The sequence below is a fragment of the Chenopodium album genome, chromosome 25 (assembly GCF_948465745.1).
Source record: "Chenopodium album chromosome 25, dcCheAlbu1.1, whole genome shotgun sequence".
Lineage (NCBI taxonomy): Eukaryota > Viridiplantae > Streptophyta > Magnoliopsida > Caryophyllales > Amaranthaceae > Chenopodium > Chenopodium album.
In genome coordinates, this window is record NC_137858.1 from 34,569,168 (window position 1) to 34,588,581 (window position 19,414).

Here is a 19,414-nt window from a genome sequence, read left to right on the forward strand (position 1 = left end):
AATTAGACGCATGAAATATTCCAGAAAACATAAAGCATATAAACCTAGATTCACATTTAATTTATGAAAGAACTTTTTAACAATTGGAGTCAAGTAAAAGCATAAAGCTCACGAACTTTTTGAGCAAATAATTGTTCAAGAATTAGAAAATTCAAGAGAAAAGTCCCTCGCGTAGGGTTTGAGTGAGTTCTCTGCTAGGGCACGAGTTCGTGAGTAAGTCCTTGTAATTCATCAAATTTTGGTTGCAAATTCATCTCTCTGCTATTCCTAATTGATTTAGAAAGACTCATAGTGACATTCCCTGACTATGGCGGAGGATTTGGTTCGAGAATGGGAGAAATTAAAACTCACGGAGGATGAAAATTCGGTTATTGGGGGAAGCGAAGATCGTTCAAATGATGACAATCAGAGGATCAAATTGGAACTTGCCCTTGTAGGGAAGATGTTGACAAACAAACCTTTCAATGTTGAGGCTATGACGTGTGTTCTGAAGGTTTTATGGAGATTGCAAGACAATGTGGCGGTTCGTGTAGTTGAGACAAATCTATTTATTTTCCAGTTTTCAATGCAGAAGATAAGAACAGGGTGCTAGAAGAGAGGCCCCTTTGCACTTGGGGGAGTGCAAAGAGTCCCTTTGCACAGGGACCCCAAATTTTGGAGGGCCCATTTTTCTCCCTATTTTTATAATTTTTATTTTCAAAAAAATATACTATTAGCAAAAGCCTTGTTGTTAACTTCCTATATTCAGCATATTAACATTTTCCAGTCCCCACGCTTTTTAAACTCTCTTAATTCAAGTTACAAAATTAAATTCTACAACTTTCTATATTCTTCCATCAATTTAAATTAGTATTAATATAATGGAAATAATTACATCAATACAATTCCATGGAAAATTGTATTGTCTATTTCTCCGTTAAAGAATTCTCAATGGAAAAAAATTATTCTCAACCAAACTCAAATGATTTTTCTACCGTAATATTGGCAATGAGCAGTTTTTTTTTTTCCAAGATTATTCTTATCGAAAGGTTATACTTCAATTCGTATATATAACTCATACATAACTTAACAAAAAATGAATTGGGAACTAAATACATAACTGATGTGGTCAAATCAATCGTATTGCTTTGTGAATTATTGATTAAGTGATTCCTCCTTTTGCCAACCTGCGTTTTATTTAAGGTAATTTTTTGATGTTTTTAATTTAATTTTATTTTTTTTAATTTTTCTAGTTTTGACAATGTCAGTTAATTTATTTAATTATTATGTCTATATGTATTAGTTTTAAATTAATGGTGTAATTGTTGTCACCAAAGGACTTTTTTTTAAAAAATACTTTTTTTTCATTTTTTATTTGTGAAGGTTAAAATCTTTTCAACCTAATGTAAGTGACGAGAATTAAAATTAGTACAATATAGGGAAATTTGGTTTTACGTAATCGAATGTATAATTGTTATACAAAAGCAATTTCATTTGTAATGGGAATGTAGTGTATTGCTTAAATTAAAAATAACATTATTTAGGCCCCATTGTAATATTAGAACAGGGCCCCCAATTAAAATCATTGCTACGGCCCTGTCTCCATCTAGTCTGGGATCGCCTATTCCTAAGGCTAGAGAAGCCACATTGCGCGCTGTAATAGAGGAGGGAAGCAATAAGCTAGTGCTTCGAACTGGACCAGTGGACTTTGAGTACTGTGCCTATCGTTGAGGCATATGATACTAATGAAAAAGGGAGTGAGAATGAGGGAGTCAAAGGAGGAATTAGTGAGCTGGGGAAAGAAACATGGGTGAGTGAGGTAAGTGTTTAGGGTAAAAATTACCCCAAATACGTGGTCCAATCGCGTGTGACACGTGGCCTAATAAATGGGCGACACGTGTCACCACAGGAAGATGACACGTAGAAGGAGCAAGAGAGCACCTGAAAAAGGGATTCATGTCATAAAGGCCACCTTACATCAGGAGGCCCAAACTCCTAGGAAAGCCGCAAAACGGCGCCTCCTTAGGATATGTGTCCTAATCTGATTGCGCAGCCAATCAGAGCCCAAATTCCTAGGTAACTTACCCTAAGGGACACAAATTCCAACCCCTACAAATACCCCAATCATTGATGATGGGAGGGGGGGTTGTGACATATCATTACACAAGAGCACTAAAAGCTCAAACTTCTCTCTACTTTCTCTCTCTCTAAATTTATTTCGTTTCCGGTCTCTAACTTGATCGTTGGAGGCGAATCTCCGATCACCGGAGATTCATTGTTTTGCAGGTGTCCGAGTCCCGTTGCCAGGTAGAGCGTGACCAGTAACCCGAGGGATTCCAAAAAACCTCGAAACAGTAAGGGATTCTAAAAAATCTTGGAGGAGGGTAGGTAGTGATGTTCGAGGGGAGGGTGTGGGTGATTTAATGGACACCACAAAATCTTCAGGTGAGGTCAAGGCAGGGAGGAAAAGGGGAGTGGTGGAGTATGATGAAAACAAAAAAGAAAAGTTGACAGGGAGTGGGGTGAAAAAAATAAAATTGGCATAAGATAGCTCTAGGAGATTTTCTGGTGAAAGAGATGAGATGGTAGAGAACCAATTGGTTTCTAATTCTAGTGAGAAGGGGGAGCACTCTATCCTTCAAGTAGCGGGTGTTGGGATTGTCCAACCCCGCGAAGAGCCATGAATCTATTGTGTTGGAACTATCGAGGTGTGGACAATCCTCGAGCAGTTAAAGCATTACGCATGTGGTGCACAAAATTTACCTCGGACTTACTCTTTCTTTCGAAGACAAAAATAAACAAAGGTGAAAAAACTTAAGTCTCGTTTTGGGTTTGATAGTAGTTTCACTGTTATTAGTAATGGTTTATCTGGTGGTTTACGTATTTTTTGGAATAAAGATCGCTTGGATTTTTTTTTTAGTTTCTTTCTCGAATAATCATATTTGTGGTGACATTGTGGAGGGGGGGAGAGTCATGTGGCACTTTGTTGGGGAATTTATGGTTGGCCGGAAACGACGAATAAACACAAAACTTAGGATCTTATTCGGAGATTATGTGAGTGTCATGATGGCCCTATTCTGGTAGGGGGGATTTTAATGAAATTCTTAGCTATGATGAGAAGGAGGGTGGAGCTAATAATGAAAGAAGGGCTATTGCATCTTTCAGAGAGTCACTCCAAGACTGCAACTTACATGATCTTGGTAGTTCGGGTCAATGTTTCACTTGGGAAAGGGGGTTAACAAAGCAAACCATTGTCAGGGAGCGCCTTGATCGTTATTGTAGCACCAATGCCTGGAGCAACTTGTTTCCGAATGCTGAAGTTGAAAACATTGTGAGGGTGAAATCGGATCATACTCCGATTTTGCTAAGAATGCAGCGTGTGAAGAGCAGGAGAAAAAAGGGGAAGAAGTCGTTGCGGTTTGAGACTGCTTGGCTCCTTGACACATCGTGTGGAGAGACTATAAGAAATGCTTGGAGTGGGGCTGATGGGTTCTCAACTGAGGCTAAATTGGGGCTTACTCTTGATGCTCTCAAACATTGGAGTGGAAGGAAATTTACTGACCTCGACAATAAAATCAATGAGACCGAGAAAAAATTGAAAGAGGCTCGAAATCAGAGAGTTTCGGTAGCAAGTATTCAGCTCTGTGCAACCTTGGAGAAAGCTCTAGACGATCTTTTTGAGAAGCATCTTTTTGAGAAGCAGGAAGCTTATTGGTACCTTAGGTCTAGAGCCTCAAAAATTAAAGACGGGGATTGCAACACCAAATATTTTCATCACAAGGCTTCTCAAAGACGACGACGCAATGAAATCAAAGGCTTATTTCATGTAAATAGAGAGTGGTGTACAGAAGAAGAGGATGTTGAAAAAATTGTTGAAAATTCTTATTCTGACCTGTTTGCCTCTTCTAGTCCATCCTTGGAAGAATGTGATCGTGTGTTAGAGGTTGTCTCTCCCTCTATCACCTCGGCTGACAATGAGTTGCTCCTTAAACCATGTACGAATGAGGAGGTTTTTGGAGCAATATGTGCTATGCACCCTTGCAAAGCTCCCGGGTCGGATGGTCTTCATGCCATATTTTAAAAAAATTTTGGCACGTTGTTGGTAATGCGGTTTATGATCGAGTTAGCCAAATTCTTAGTGGTGATCTCCCTCCGAATTCAGTGAATACCACCAACATTGCTTTGATCCCTAAGGTTAATTCTCCAACCTCTATGACAGAATTTCGGTCGATTGCCCTATGTAATGTTTTGTACAAAATTGCCTCAAAGGTAATTGTTATGCGTTTAAAATGAATTTTTCCAAATATAATTTATGAAAATCAAAGTGCCTTTGTTCCGGGGAGATTAATCACTGACAATTCCTTGATTGCCATGGAGCTCTTTCACACGATGAAGAATAGGAGCACAAGTCGCAAGGGAACAATCGCAAGGGAACAATAATTGCCATGAAACTTGACATGAGCAAGGCATATGATCGAGTTGAATGGTTTTTCTTAGAAAATCTTCTTCTGAGAATGGGGTTTGCAGAGGCTTGGGTTCGAATTGTTATGAGCTGTGTTTCCACGGTGTCCTACTCTTTTATTATCAATAGGAATGTTTGTGGGAAAGTAATTCCTTCCCAAGGTCTACGGCAAGGCGATCCGCTCTCTCCTTATCTTTTCATCATCATAGCGGATGCCTTTTCAGCCCTGATTAAAAAGGCTTCGGATCATAGACTTGTTCATGGAGCGGGTGCTAGTAGACAGTGGCCGAAAGTATCACACCTCTTTTTTGCAGATAACATTCTTCTATTTGCTAGAGCCAACCGAGAGGAATGCTCAAAGATAGTTGATATACTCAACGTATATGAAGCAGCTTCCGGTCAGAAAATTAACTATGAAAAATCGGAGGTCTTTTTTAGCAAGGGTGTGTGTGTGTTGAAGCAGGAAGAGTTGATTCAGATGCTGGGTATGAGATTGTTAACGGAGCATGAAAAATATTTGGGGATTCCGACCACTTTAGGGAGATCGAAGAGAATGGTGTTTGCGGCGTTGAAAGACATAATATGGAAGAAGTTGAATGGATGGAAGGAAAAATTGATGTCACGAGCCGCAAAAGAGGTGATGGTTAAATCAGTTATCCAGGCTATTCCTACTTATATTATGGGGGTTTATAAGATTCCTATATGTGTGATTGATGAAATTCGATCTATGGTTGCAATGTTTTGGTGGGGGCATACTGATCATCGTCGCAAGGTGCATTGGATTAATTGGGAAATCTTGTGTAAGACCAAATGTCTTGGGGGCCTTGGGTTCCGAGACATGGCAATTTTTAATGATGCATTGCTTGGTAAAAAAGTGTGGAGGCTAATCTCTGCTCCGGATTCTCTTTTGGGTCGCATAATGAAAGGTAAATACTACCCTCATTGTGACTTTGTGGATGCCTCTTTGGGTTAAAATGGAAGCTACTCTTGGCGTAGATTTTGGAGTGCAAAAGCTCTAGTGAAAGAGGGTGTTATGTGGAAGGTGGGGGATGGAAAATCAATTGATGTTTTTGCTGACCCCTGGGTTGTAGATGGGCAGGGTAAATTTATTCTTACCCCGAGAGTTGATGGTGTGACAAGGGTGTGTGATTTGATTGATGAGCAAGCCAAAGACTGGAACTATGAGCTACTTGCTTCAAACTTTGATGCACAAGATGTGAAATGTATTATGCAAATCCCTACCAGCCTTCGTACTCCCAAGGACCAACTGGTCTGGATGGGCATTCTCAAATGATGGTGTGTACACTGTTAAAACAGCATATTTGCTAGGAAAGTCTTACAATCAAGATGAGTTTCATGAGGCCTGGGTAATAATCTGGAACCTTCATACAATTCCGAAAGTAAAGCAATTCCTATGGCAAGCGTGTACTCGTTCCATTCTAACTAGAGAGCTGCTGCATTATAGGCATATGGCAGATTCAGACTCGTGTCCATGGTGTTCTGCTGCCTGTGAAACCATGGGGCACACCTTTTTTTGCAGTACTATTCGTGATTTGTGGAGATAACTTGACTGTGAAGATCAATTGGTTCCTGCATATTCAAGCGAGGAATTTAAAGACATGCTTGTGCGATGGCAGGAATTGAATTCAAAGGAATACTTGATAGGAGCAGCTCTTTTATGGTACATTTGGAGTAGGAGAAATGACAAAGTGTCCAATGCAAAGGATGCACCGCATCTTGTTGTGAAGGATAGGGTGCAAAGACTTGTTGCTGACTGCCTTAAGTACTTGAGTAAGATATTTGGTGCTGCAGGTATGAGAAAGAAGAAGAGTCCGAATGTATGGAGTCCCACCCTGCTGACTTTGTTAAGGTAAATTGTGAGGCCTGTTTGCGAGATGAAGGGTGGGTGGGACTTGGTGCTATTGCTAGAAACGAGAGAGGAGATGTTCTCTTTACAGGAACTCGACGTGTTAGGGGCTGCTGGCCTCCAGAAATTGCAGAGGGTAAAGCCATTTTATTTGGTCTCAAGCTTGCAAGAAGGTATGGTGTTACAAAGTCGATGGTGGAATCCGATAGCCAAATTGTTATCAATCGTCTTTCGAAGGCTGCGATTTTCTTCTCGGACTTAGATTCTGTTTTAGATGATGTTACGTTTGTTTGTAAGAACTTTGATTTCGTTTCTTGGTCTCATGTTCGTAGGGATGGGAGCTCTGTCGCCCATCACCTAGCTAGGATAGTACCTTTTGGTCTCGAGCAAGTGTGGGAAGATCATCGTCCACCCGATATTGCTCCTTATGTACTTATGGACAATTTGTCCAAATCTTAATGAATGGTACTACTAGCGTGTTCTCAAAAAAAAAAAAAAAAAAAAAAAAAAAATAAACACGTAAAATTCATTAAAAATATATACTTCCTCCGTTTTCTATTACTTGCAACACTTCTCTAAAAAGGAAATGTCATAATACTTGCAACACACTATAAAAGGAAAGTCACTTTAAAGAAAAACTATACTATTTCCCTTATTTAAAGCACATGACCCACTAAATTACAATCCTAACAACCACTCACCCTATCTTAAAGTGTATTATATCATGTGAACCCCTCATTTCTTAAATACCGGGAAAAAGTGTGTGTTGCATCTAAAAGAAAACGGAGGAAGTATCAAATATGCTACAACTGGATACAAACCAACAATTACAGCATACAAACTAATAATAACCGCATACAAAGAGGGTGTCCCCATTGATCTTGTACATAAACAATTTTTGTTTATCTATACGGAAAATCACTACTTCAAATAGCGATTTTGCTCATGAACGGTAAAATACCCATAAAAATAGCACGTATTTTTAATATTACCAAAATACCACTAAATAAACAATTTTTGTTTATCATGATGATCACCTTGAAGGTTTTCATGAGGCGCAACTTTTCAAAAAAAAAAAAAATGTGGAACGAACATATAGTTGTTTTGTAAAGAACATCTAAGCTTTATGTTCATTTTGTATATCTCTTATGTTTGTAAGTTATATCTTTATATACTTTTTGTTAGATTATTCATGTTCTTTTGTTTTATCCCTTATGTACTTTTACTAAGTTTCGGTTTATCTTGTATGTATTTTTTGTTGACATTCTTTAAATCAGTCTTATGTTTTTTAAATTTAACTATTATGGTCTTTGATGTATTGAACTATCATAGTAGATGGTTTAACATATGTTATTCTTAAATTAGATTTTAATGTCAATTTTAATTAGAAAAAAAAAAATCAGAATTTAACACCATAATTTTACAAAAAAGATGGATTTTAACTTCGCATAATCTCAAATTTTTATTATAACACCACAAAAGAATTCAAAAAAAATTTGATTCCACCACCATCTAACGGATTTTTGGATGGAATATGTTAGTGAGGCTCACTATGAACACGTTTCACTCAACAATTTGTTTTAAAAAAAGTGGGAGCTCCCTTTACTCCTTTAGTGCTTTAATCTTTAAGATAAAAATGTTTTACCTAATTTTTTACCCCCTTTACTTTTCTTCCCTTTTTCTTTTCATTATAGTAAAATAATATAAAATATTAAGGTAATGGGCATATCATATCAGCATATGCTGGTGCCACTCCACACTTGATCAGGCAACATCTCGTAGCAACTTCCTGTCTCCGACCACCACCATCCGTCTTCGACTACTGACGAACATCTTGAGCTTCGTCTCATCAATTTTTTTTTTTGGGTAAATAGACTCATCTCTTCATTTTTTTTTCCCAATTGTTTGCTCTACATTCCAGAAATCCCTATGTTTAATTTATGTGCTTTTTGTTTATTTTTTGTTTTGGCCAAAGCATCACACTTTATGATTTAAGAAGTCTGGCAGAAAAATTATAATGTTTAAAACAGAGTTTTATTATAGCCTAGCTCGACTCTGGTACACGGGTGTATGCGGGTATGTATTCAAGTGTCCGAACATTTTCCATGATTTTGCTCCTACATGAAAGCTTGAAATATCTACCCAACTCCAAATCCGGGGATCTATCGTTCCAGAACGTATTCTATACATTCCTTGTATATCTTACATCTTTTGTGGTACTAGTGTACAACCAAATACCCATTTAACATATTTTTCCATTTAACAATCACACAATTTCAAAAACGTTTAGTTGTTTTGTTTGAAGTCACAACTTCGAGCCCCACTAAATACAAAATGCTTGAGTGTAGGGGGATTCCCTTACCCCTCCCCCTCTCGTTTGCTGCTTTAATAATTCTTTAGCTATCGTTTTAATTTGCTGCCTAGTAATTCTTCTGTATGATATATTAGTTCTGTGGCAAACATGGCAACACCCAGGAGGCCAGTACTCAAACTTCTAGAGAAATACAAAGACGTCAAAGACTTTCCTGTGCAGGGTTTTTCGAAGGACGATTGGACAGATGATATGGTCTTATTTGAAGATGCACTCCCTCTCACAATTCTCTCTAAAGAAGAAACAACTCAAGCAATCAAACGAATGATCAAAGGGATTTCTGTAGCAATGACAGAAAAAGTTGCTTATGATGTGTTGCTGCTGGCATGGAACTTAAAATCCGAATCAGATCCTGATACAAGAGTCTTTCCTGCCAGTTCTGCTAGACCTGTCACTGGAAACCCGTTAACACTTTCAGACCTCGAGTCTGCTTCAGCTGGTAATGGATCCCAAATTGTTGATCCAGTAGGGGTCGTCAGAAATACACTTGAATTCAACCGTGCTGGTTGTTACTATGCTGCCTCTATGCTAAGGTTGTTTACCAAAGATGCTTCCTCTTGGGTCAAAGCACAAGAGCATATAAAGGAAAATTACAAGAGATTTACCGGACAAAGGTTTGATTTAGGGGAGTTTGACGTCTGGGGTCCAAGTGTAGATGCCCTCAGGGGGGACTGTATCAAACAAACTCGATATATCGTAAGACCCTAGGACAGATACTCTACTTTGTGAATGGCATTGAGGAAGGAAAACGGATGACTCAAATGCTTTTCGAGCAACATCTTGCTTTTACAGGAATGCATATTGTTGAGTTATTCTGCAGAGGATGTTCAGGACTCAATGCAACTCGACCAGATCTTCTGAATGCACTGTATCATGGCGGTAATCAAACAACACTTGAGCAGTTAGAAAAAATCCTTAAGGAGTATATGGGATCAGAGGATGAGGCGAAGAAAAGAGAAACATATAAGTTTGCTCGTCTCTATGATCCAATGATGTTCTCTCTCCTTCAAACAAAGAATTGTGCTGAATCGGTATGTATTCTTGCCAATATTGACAAATTATGTGGGAGTGTTGGTTCAGGAGATGTTATGGGAATTGCAGCTATTTCTGTAATGAGTGATCTTGCTAAAAAAAGATGCAGGCAAGTTGCACTGAAAATCTTTGATTACTATTCAAAACCTGGAATGAATAATAACATCCGTGTGCCGTGCCATTTTAAATGATCAAGATCAAACCCCTTCGGCCCTCAGTTGAGAAATTCGAACCGTTGGTATTTGTGGAGGTTGAATCAGTGAAAGTATTAGATATGTGTTTATGATTATTGACTGTTATTTTGCATATGTATCAATTATAAAATATGATGAATCAAATATTTACATTTGTATCAATTATTGACTCTGTTATTTTGCAGACTTGAAAAAATGTGTTTATACTTTCATCACATTCTATATACACACATTTTTTACTTTTCGAAGTTAGCTAAACGATTACGGTGCCTGCATTAGATCAATTTTTATATTTGACATATACTGTTCCACCATGGATTGGGTGTAAACCATATAGGAGTAGGATCAATGTATTCAGCTTCCTTTGCAACATAATCTGAAAAGTATATATTCTCTTCGCAGCTGCGAAAATCAGAAGCCTGAAATGATAAGGATGAATTCAACCCCAGAAACAGCAGCTTACCGTGTAATGTTTCTTGTGACACCCATGAGCTACTGATTGTATCAAACTTGAAAACAGCAACATTTTCAACATCTTTGTTGATATACTGCGATACAAGTAAAAGCCCATCGTCATCCTCAGAGCTGACAAGGTAATCGCGCAACCTATTATCAGGCTTTGTGCGAGGAATTTGAGCATCTATCACCTTGGTTGTCGGCTCAGGGCTACTAAGGTCACAGATAGTGAGTTCATCTCCATAAAGTCCACAAGATAAGGCTGAAAGTATACCATTGTAGTATACAGCATCCTCAGTGGATCTGTGTGCATCAGGGATAAAATTCAAAGGAACAAAGTTCCAACGTGTATCGCCCCTTTTGCAATAAGCTAATTGACTTCCAGATTGAATGATTGCAAGAGCGATGTAATCAGCTCCATCTGCAGGATAACAGGACAATATAATCTTCTTAACATACCAGTCTCTCATCTGAGTTAGACTCAGGTTTTGTGGGTATCCGTATTGGTTGCTAATCCTGTAATAGGCCTCAGGATTATCGAACAATTCAACATCAGGGAAATCAGAGAGCCGAGGCAAATTTATCCTGTCCTTGGAGATTGGGTTAAGGCAAAAGATTTCACCGGTTAACCCAACTATGATAAGGCAGCCATGAGATGAGCCAACAATCCGGTGTGGAGGAAAAACTTCAGGAAGGTTCACACTCACAGAGTGTTTGCTGTCATCTGGTATAATGTTGATAAAATGACAGCATTTTTTATCTTGTGAACCTGCAGGCTCCTGCAATTGTTGTTCAAGCAGCATGAGCAGAGGAGGGATAGCTACACGGTGGCGTGGAAGATTGGGCAAAGTCGATGCCCAATCTTGGCACACCAACCGGAGAGACCGATAATCAGATATTGTTGTGAGTTTATCTGCTATGTTTCCTAGACAATCGCCACAAATTTCAGACCAGGCCATCCCCAATCCACTCCAATATAGGATCATTTGCATTTTATTTATAGGCATAGCAATAGCACTAGTTATGCTGGGGGACCTTTTCCATTTTGAATGTTAATTAGCACTCGAAACCGGGTTTTATGTATGAACTTTTCTGCTTGCAATGAAACTTTTTCTTCAAAGACTGTTCTTGCTGTTGTTTTCTCAGACGTCAAAATGATGAAATGTATCATACTTAATTATCTATTTAATTCGTCCACCCTGCTTTCTACAATAAGAAACCATTTTGTGCTCAACTTGCATTAACTAAACAACAAATGAAACTGTAGTATATTATTAATAACATCATAATATCTGAGAATTTGCTATAAGACATCAAAGAATGTCCCAGATCAGACCTAATTACTAGAAAGAGTAGAAACTAGTACCACTAAACAGAACATGGTTGAGAGTGAGGGATAGCTCAAGTGGTTAGATCAGCTTCCTTCCCGGTTCCGGGAGATCTGGGATCGATTCTCACCCCGCCCTTGTGGCTCTCTAAACACCAAAAAAAAAAAAAAAAACAGAACATGTTTGATAATTTCTACGACCCTCTAATTAACAAAAGCATCGTTTAATAATACTCCCAAAATTATAATTTACTACTCCGGTCTACTAGTCTCAAAACACTATAACCTACTTAGGCTAGTATGTGATCAAACTTGTTGAGCCCATGAGCAAACTCACAGGTGAGTGAAAGTATTGTCCACATTGTAAGTGTTGGAAAGTGTATCCCACATTGAGAAAACAAGAAACTTTTGTCCACTTTATAAGGTACTCCCCTCATTGTCATATGATTTTGAGGTGAAACCTTCTTGGTTACGTAAAGTGGACAGTCATGGCAGGTGTGGCCTAGGCTCGTTTATCAAAACTTGCCTTGAACAGGAGCTTCTATACGGTGGCCCATTGAAGATTTCTATAGAAGGTAATATAATGTTACCTTTTCAATGACTTGTACAATTTGTATTCTTCAGGCTTTGTCAAATGCACCGTCCAATAATAATAAAATGAAAGAACTAGTCATGTTATACTTTATGATATAAGATAAATTAAAATTACAGATCAATTAAGGCATATGATGAAATCATTACAAAAGTACAAGAAGATTTCTCTATTAGTAAGCCAAGTTCACACTAATAATGCAGTACAGTATGTTTTTATATGATCAATTGACAATGTCACATTTGATCAAGTAGCTTTTTCATGGTTGAACAAGGGCGAACAACAATTTTCAATGGCTTGGCTTTCTGCAAGTTAAACCCAGGCGCTGTGGTCATATCAACCAGGTTGTGATTAATCTTCTCCAACTCGAAACATTGGATTAACGAGCCAATGGTTAGGCCAATGATTCGAGTAGCCGAACCTTCTCCAGGACAACTCCTTCTACCAGACCCAAATGGCATCATTTTGTGTCCTATCTTATGACCTTCCACTCCTTCAAATCTCTCAGGCCTAAAACTTGTAGGATCATCCCAAATCTTCGGGTCATTCTGTATTGCCCATAAGTTGATTTGTAGCATTGTACCTCGAGGAATATGATAACCTCCCACGGTGCAGTCTTCCGATGATTCATGAGGGACTAGGTTAGGGGCAGGGGGGTACATTCGGAGTGTTTCGTTAACGATGCATCGTAGATAAGGAAGATGGTTAAGATCGGATTCTTCGAGCAATCTTTCATAGCCTATATGATTGTTGATTTCGGCTTTGGCCTTGTTAAGAACTTGAGGATGATTGAGTAAGAGTGATAATGCCCATTCCATTGTCTCAGCTGATGTATCTGATGATCCTATTAGTAGATCCTGAGAATGTATGTACACAAAGATTAAAGAGTTGAATATACTGTTATATAGACAACTTGTCACTAGAACATCTTTTATAAAATATGAACAAGCTAAGAAACCACTTTAATTAGTTCACTTTTGATCTAGAAAACGATTGTCCTATATTCCCCTCAACTTTCATTATTAGTCAAAATACTTTGACTTTTGAGGTGAACAATTTTTTTAAAAAAAAAAATTTTTAACATCTTGTGATAAAGTATGCTAAAAAATATATTTTAAAAAAAATAAAACAATTAAACATCTCTTGATAAAATATTTGTATGAAAAAAAAAAAAAAAAAAAAAATCAAGTGTAAGATCTTGTCAAATTTGTATCTAGGTATATAATATCTTTGAATTGTAGAAGTATATGAACTACTTTAACATACCAGTGGTCTACCAGATCAATATATTGTAGTTAGTATATCATTAATTAGATACTGTAAAAGTTAAATTGTTGCAACTTTCTAATGTGGTCATTCTGGTCAACAATAATTGTCCGCAAACAATAAAAAAAAGAAAATAATACCAAAATGATGCCAAAGATGATTTCATCCTTGTAATACTCTGGCTCTGACTCTTGGAGCTTAAGCAACACTTGGATCAAGGGCTTCATAACCACCGTTGACATCCCATCATCTCCACCTTCAACCTTCAACTTCTCCCTATGTTCCTCCATCACCTCCCTCAAAACCACCCCTCGCTCCGCCTCGAATCTCCTTAGCTCCCTCTCTTTCCACCAGTCTAGCCACCTAAGACATGGCACCATATCTCCAATACAAGCATCATTAAACAAAGTCATCATTTTAGTCAACATTTTCCTAAACTTTTCACTCTCATCTCCATCAACTCCATAATATCTCTTCCCAAATATCATCCTTGTCATTACATTCATCGAAAGCTTGTACACCAACGGCTTCATTTCAACGACTTCTAATGATGATGACGACGTACTAACTTTATGCATCAACCTTTGGATCATTAACTTCACCTCATCGGAGCGCATGCCGGCGAGTAGTTTAAGCCGGTGAGACGAGAAGATTTCGATGGTGGAGATCCTCCGTAGGTTTCGCCAGTGAGGTCCATAAGGAGCCCAAATGAGGCTAGTATAGTCATAGGCTAAGTGTTTTGCGGTGAGAAATCCACTTGGACGGTTGCAAAAAACGACGTCGTTTTTGGCAAGGCACTCCTCGGCGGCTGAGGGGGATGAGATTAGGAGAACCGGACGTGAACCGAACCGGAGTGAGAGGATTGGACCGTACTGGTCCGCAAGGTTGGCTAGGGTCTTGTGAAATGGCTCCTTAAGGATGTGGAAATGGCCAATTATAGGAAGACATGTGGCGGGGCTTGGAGGGTTTTTTTGTAAATTTTTCTGAAAGTGGTATTTCAATAGGTAGAGAGCTAAGATTAATGATAGTATACTATACAAGTATGTATTAATCTCCATGATTAGATGATTAATGTGAATTATTATTTTTCTTAAATAACGTTGGAGATATAAGGAGGAGATTAAGACTTTAACTTGGAAGTTACGTTAGATGATAATTTTTGATCTTAAGTTTTGATGATGACTCAAGGAACCTAAGCAAACCCATAAGGGCTTTAACATTTGTCTATTAGCTTTGATGTGTTGACAGGTTTTATATGCAACGAAGTTCTAGAGTCAGAATGGAGCATGGAACAAGGTCAAAGGAAGAGCTTTGGATGAGCATAGAAGACAATCAGAAGCCAAGTTCCTTGAGTGAGGAACTGAAGCTCCAGAGTCGAAGCTTTACTGAGTTCCATGGAGTCTATTGTATCTTTATTGTTTATTTTAGGCTTCTTGTATATATGTTAAGTACTTTGATTATTGATAGGATTTTAAGTGGATTTAATTTCAGTTTATAAAGATTTTATTTTCCTTGTTTAAAAAAAATCTATTTTATTTTCGGAAAATTTTCTTTTAAACTATTCTATTTATTTAAAGATTTTCTGTTTTAATTTTATCCTATTATTTTGGAAAATCTGACTTGGTAAAATCTCCTTTGAAAACTCTTTTTAAACGGATCTTTTACTCGGTCAAGGAGGTTGAGAAATTTAAGGAAGCAGTAAACCACTTCCTTCATTATACTTCAGCTTGTTGCCCAAGCCTCCACGAACTGCACTTCCTAGTTTCATGGGAGTTGTGGTGAAGTGGGAGTTAAGGCAGACGTGGGAGTTTTTAACTGATTTCCTCTAGTATAAATAGAATTAGTTTTCTGTTTTGAAAAGTACACTTGAGCATTACAATCTTCTAAGCTTTTCGAAAAGAGTCAAAATCCACTTAAGTCCTTGAGTGTCTTTGTACTTAGCATCTTAGAGTTTTAATTCGAGTTGTATTGGGGTAGAGTTTGGGTAAACTCTAGAGTGTTTAGTTTGCTTTGAGTGAAGCAAGGAGAAAGAGAGAGATTTGAGAGCTCAACTGATTGAGGGATCAGTTGAGGGGGAACTTAAGTTCGTAGAGGAACTTAAGGTTAGAGTCTTAATTTGTAATAGGTTGTTTGCCCTATTATTATTAAGAATTGTGTTTAAAATCCCTTGTGATCGTGGTTTTTCTTCTTGATTAGGGCCAAGAAGTTTTCCACGTAAAATCTCTCTTGCACTTTAAAGTTTTTGTTTAAGTTTCTTTTAGAATTCCGCAAAAATTACCCTAGTTCCTCCACAATACAATTCACCCCCCCTCTTGTATTGTTCATTCGAGTCAACAATTGGTATCAGAGCCGGTTCCTCGAAGAAATCAGGAAACCCTGACGAGTTAAGTTCCTGGAATCAAGATGAACAATCACGAGAAACTGGAAGAAGGTTACTCTACGCAGCGTCCTCCTATGTTCAATGGGAAATTCTACACCTATTGGAAGAACAGGATGGAGATCTTTATCAAAGCTGACAACTACCAGGTTTGGAGAGTTATCGAAGTTGGTGATTTTGAAATTACCAAAACCAACAGTGAAAATGAGGTAGTACCTAAACCTATGTCTGAGTTTGATAAGGAAGATTTTGAAAAAATGGAAATTAATGCACTTGCTGTTAAATTACTTCATTGTGGTCTTGGACCCCATGAACACAATCGTGTTATGGGTTGTAAAAATGCTAAAGAAATTTGGGATTTACTTCAAGTAACTCATGAAGGAACTAACGAAGTGAAACGCTCTAAAATTGACTTGCTTATGTCAAAATATGAACGGTTTGAAATGCAACCAAAAGAATCAATTCAGGAAATGTTAACTAGATTCACTAACATTATTAATGAGCTTGTTTCTCTTGGAAAGCAAATCCCTATTGATGAGCAGGTCAGAAAAGTTCTAAGAAGCCTCCCTCAAGATGAAAGATGGAGAGCCAAGGTAACAGCCTTACAAGAAACAAAGGACTTCACTAAGTTCAACATTGAGCAACTTGCTGGTTCCCTCATGACTCATGAGTTGCACCTAGGAACAAGCAACAGTGAAGGAAACCGAGGAAAAGGCTTGGCTCTCAAAGCTGGAGATCAAGAAGAATCTGAAGTAGATGAAGAAGAGGCTGTTATGCTGGTGAGAAGGTTCAAAAGAATGTTCAACAGAAACAACAGGTCAAGGAACTTCACCAAGAAACCCTCTACTTCAAAGGCTGACTCTGGTTGTCACAAATGTGGATCACTGGAACACTTCATTCGTGAGTGTCCACTTTGGGAAACAGAGAAAGGTAAAGGGAAGGCAAAGGAACAAGTCAAGAGCAACTACAACAAAACTCCTTTCAACAAAACAGACATCAGGAAGGCTATGATAGCTGCGTGGGGAGATTCTGAAAGTGAGGATGAAGAGGAACAACCTGAAGAAGAAACAGCTCATCTATGTTTGATGGCCAAACGTGATGACAAGGCTTACAATGATGAGCTTGCTAAAGAGGTATTCCTTGATCCTAATGTGCTTAAAACTTATACTAAAGATGCTCTCATTGATTTAGTGTTTGAAATGGAAGATGAATGGACTCACACTAGTATTCGTCTAGGTGAATGTCAAAGAGCTCTCAAAGTCTGCAAGGAACACAGTACGTGGATTGAAAATCAACGAACTGATGTGCAAAGCAGATTTTTTGAACTTTTTGACAAGAATCTTCTCTTAAAAGAAATGAATGAGAAACTCAAGTTTGAAAATATTATGGTTAATGTAGAATTGACTCAATACAAACTAGCTAATGTTGAAGTATCCCCAAGTTCCTCCTCTGAATCTTTGCCTAAATTTAATGAGGATTTTGAAAAATTAAAATTTGATCTTGATGAGTTAAGGATTGAAAAGGCAAAATTGGAGAAGGAACTTGAGCTTCGAAAAGAAAGATGCATTAGTCATGTTGGAGTTCCTAAGTGGATTGAGAATGCTCAAACCAAAAGAACTGAAGGTCTAGGATTCATACGTTCTAAGCATAAGGGCAAGAAAAAATATGTAGACCTGCCTAGCTATAAAGTATGTACCTTCTGTGGTAAAACTGGTCATCTTGTTGCTACTTGTAACAAGAAGGAACAGTCTGTTAACAAGAATGTTAGGCAAGTTTGGGTAAAGAAATCTGATATTGCTTCAACGTCCAAGGAACCCAAGGAAACCTGGGTTCCTGAATCTAACCAATGAGTTCTTTTGCAGGTCCTAGTGAGGGGGAACAACACGTGGTACCTCGACAGCGGTTGTTCAAAGCATATGACAGGAGACAAATCTAAGTTTCTCTCACTAGAGTCCTATCCAGGAGGAACTGTGACCTTTGGAGACAACAAGAAGGGTGAAGTGATTGCAAAAGGAAAAGTAGGAAGGTCCAGTTCTCATTCAATAGAAAATGTACTTTTGGTCGAGGGTTTAATGCACAATTTGCTGAGCATATCACAATTTTGTGATAAAGGAAACTCTGTAAGTTTTACCTCTGATTCATGCAACATCATTAATGATAAAACAGGAAGGGTTGTTCTTGAAGGAACTAGAAAAGGGAACACATACATTGTGGATCTGAATTCTGTTCCAAGGAACAACCTTACCTGCTTGAGTGCCATTAATGATGATCCTTTATTATGGCATAGACGTTTTGGACATGCTAGCTTCTCACTCATGGATAAACTTAGAGCAAGGAACTTGGTCATAGGGCTTCCCTCAGTCAAGTTCCTCATACAACATATCTGTGATGCATGTGTGAGAGGCAAGCAAGTCAGGTCCTCTTTCAAAAGCAAAAACATGGTCAGCACCACAAAGCCATTGGAGCTAATCCATATGGATTTGTGTGGCCCCATGCGTGTTCAAAGTAGAAGTGGAAAGAAATATGTTTTGGTTATTAGTGATGATTTTTCTAGATTTACTTGGGTGATCTTTTTGTCTAGCAAGGATGAAACTTTTGATGAATTTGTGTCCTTTGCCAATAGAGTTTAAAAATCAAGTGGAAATCAAATTATCCACATTCGTTCAGATCATGGAACAGAGTTTGAAATTCAAGATTCGATGACTTTTGCAAAGAAAATGGCATGGATCATAACTTTTCAGCTCCAAGAACTCCTCAACAGAACGGAGTTGTAGAAAGGAAGAACAGGACTTTAGAAGACATGGCAAGAACGATGCTCATAGCAAGTGGTCTTCCAAGGAACTTCTGGGCTGAAGCTATTAATACTGCTTGTTATATTATTAATAGAGTTATGATGAGACCAATCATCAATAAGACTCCTTATGAATTGTTTAAGGGCAGAAAACCCAATATTTCTCACTTTCGAGCTTTTGGATGCAGGTGTTTTGTCCATAATAATGGGAAAAGAAACATAGGAAAATTTGATGAAAGAAGTGATGAAGCTGTGTTCCTTGGCTATGCATCAAATAGCAAGGCTTACAGAGTTTACAATAAAAATACATTGTGTGTTGAAGAAAGCATTCATGTGATATTTGATGAATCTAATATGTTTATGAATGTACAGGAACAAGACAATAATGATTATGAAATTGGAATGATTAGAGACAAGGAAGAAGAGGAAGAAGCCTCCAAGCAAACCAAGGAAGTAAGAGAGGAACCTGAACAAGAATATCAAGAAAATGCTAAAGTTCCTGATCAAGAAACCCCGGAGGAACAAGATCATGGAGAATCCGGCAACGAGGAAAATGCAGAAGAAACCGAAGAAGAAGTGCCTCAAATTGGAGTTCCTGCTAGAGAGTTTCATCCAAAGCCATTCAAATATCAAGGCTCTCATCTAACAGATCTTATTATAAGTGATATTGGTAGAGGAACTCAGACCAGATCACAGATGA

At 38.1% G+C, this 19,414-nt stretch overlaps 2 protein-coding genes and 1 pseudogene across 2 annotated transcripts; 1 reads left to right on the forward strand and 2 right to left on the reverse strand.

Moving 5' to 3' along the window:
- The first annotated feature begins 307 nt into the window (after positions 1 to 307).
- LOC145614035 (uncharacterized) lies at positions 308 to 4,060 on the forward strand. Its single transcript, XM_081669043.1, has 2 exons — positions 308 to 585; positions 3,064 to 4,060. Exons 1-2 carry the CDS (start codon positions 308 to 310, stop codon positions 4,058 to 4,060), a joined length of 1,275 nt encoding a protein of 424 aa, XP_081525169.1.
- Positions 4,061 to 10,192: 6,132 nt separating this feature from the next.
- LOC145614036 (putative F-box protein At5g55150) lies at positions 10,193 to 11,353 on the reverse strand. The gene has a single exon (XM_081669044.1). It carries the CDS (start codon positions 11,351 to 11,353, stop codon positions 10,193 to 10,195), a length of 1,161 nt encoding a protein of 386 aa, XP_081525170.1.
- Positions 11,354 to 12,516: 1,163 nt separating this feature from the next.
- Positions 12,517 to 14,604, reverse strand: LOC145614037 (cytochrome P450 81Q32 pseudogene; annotated as a pseudogene).
- Positions 14,605 to 19,414: the final 4,810 nt, after the last annotated feature.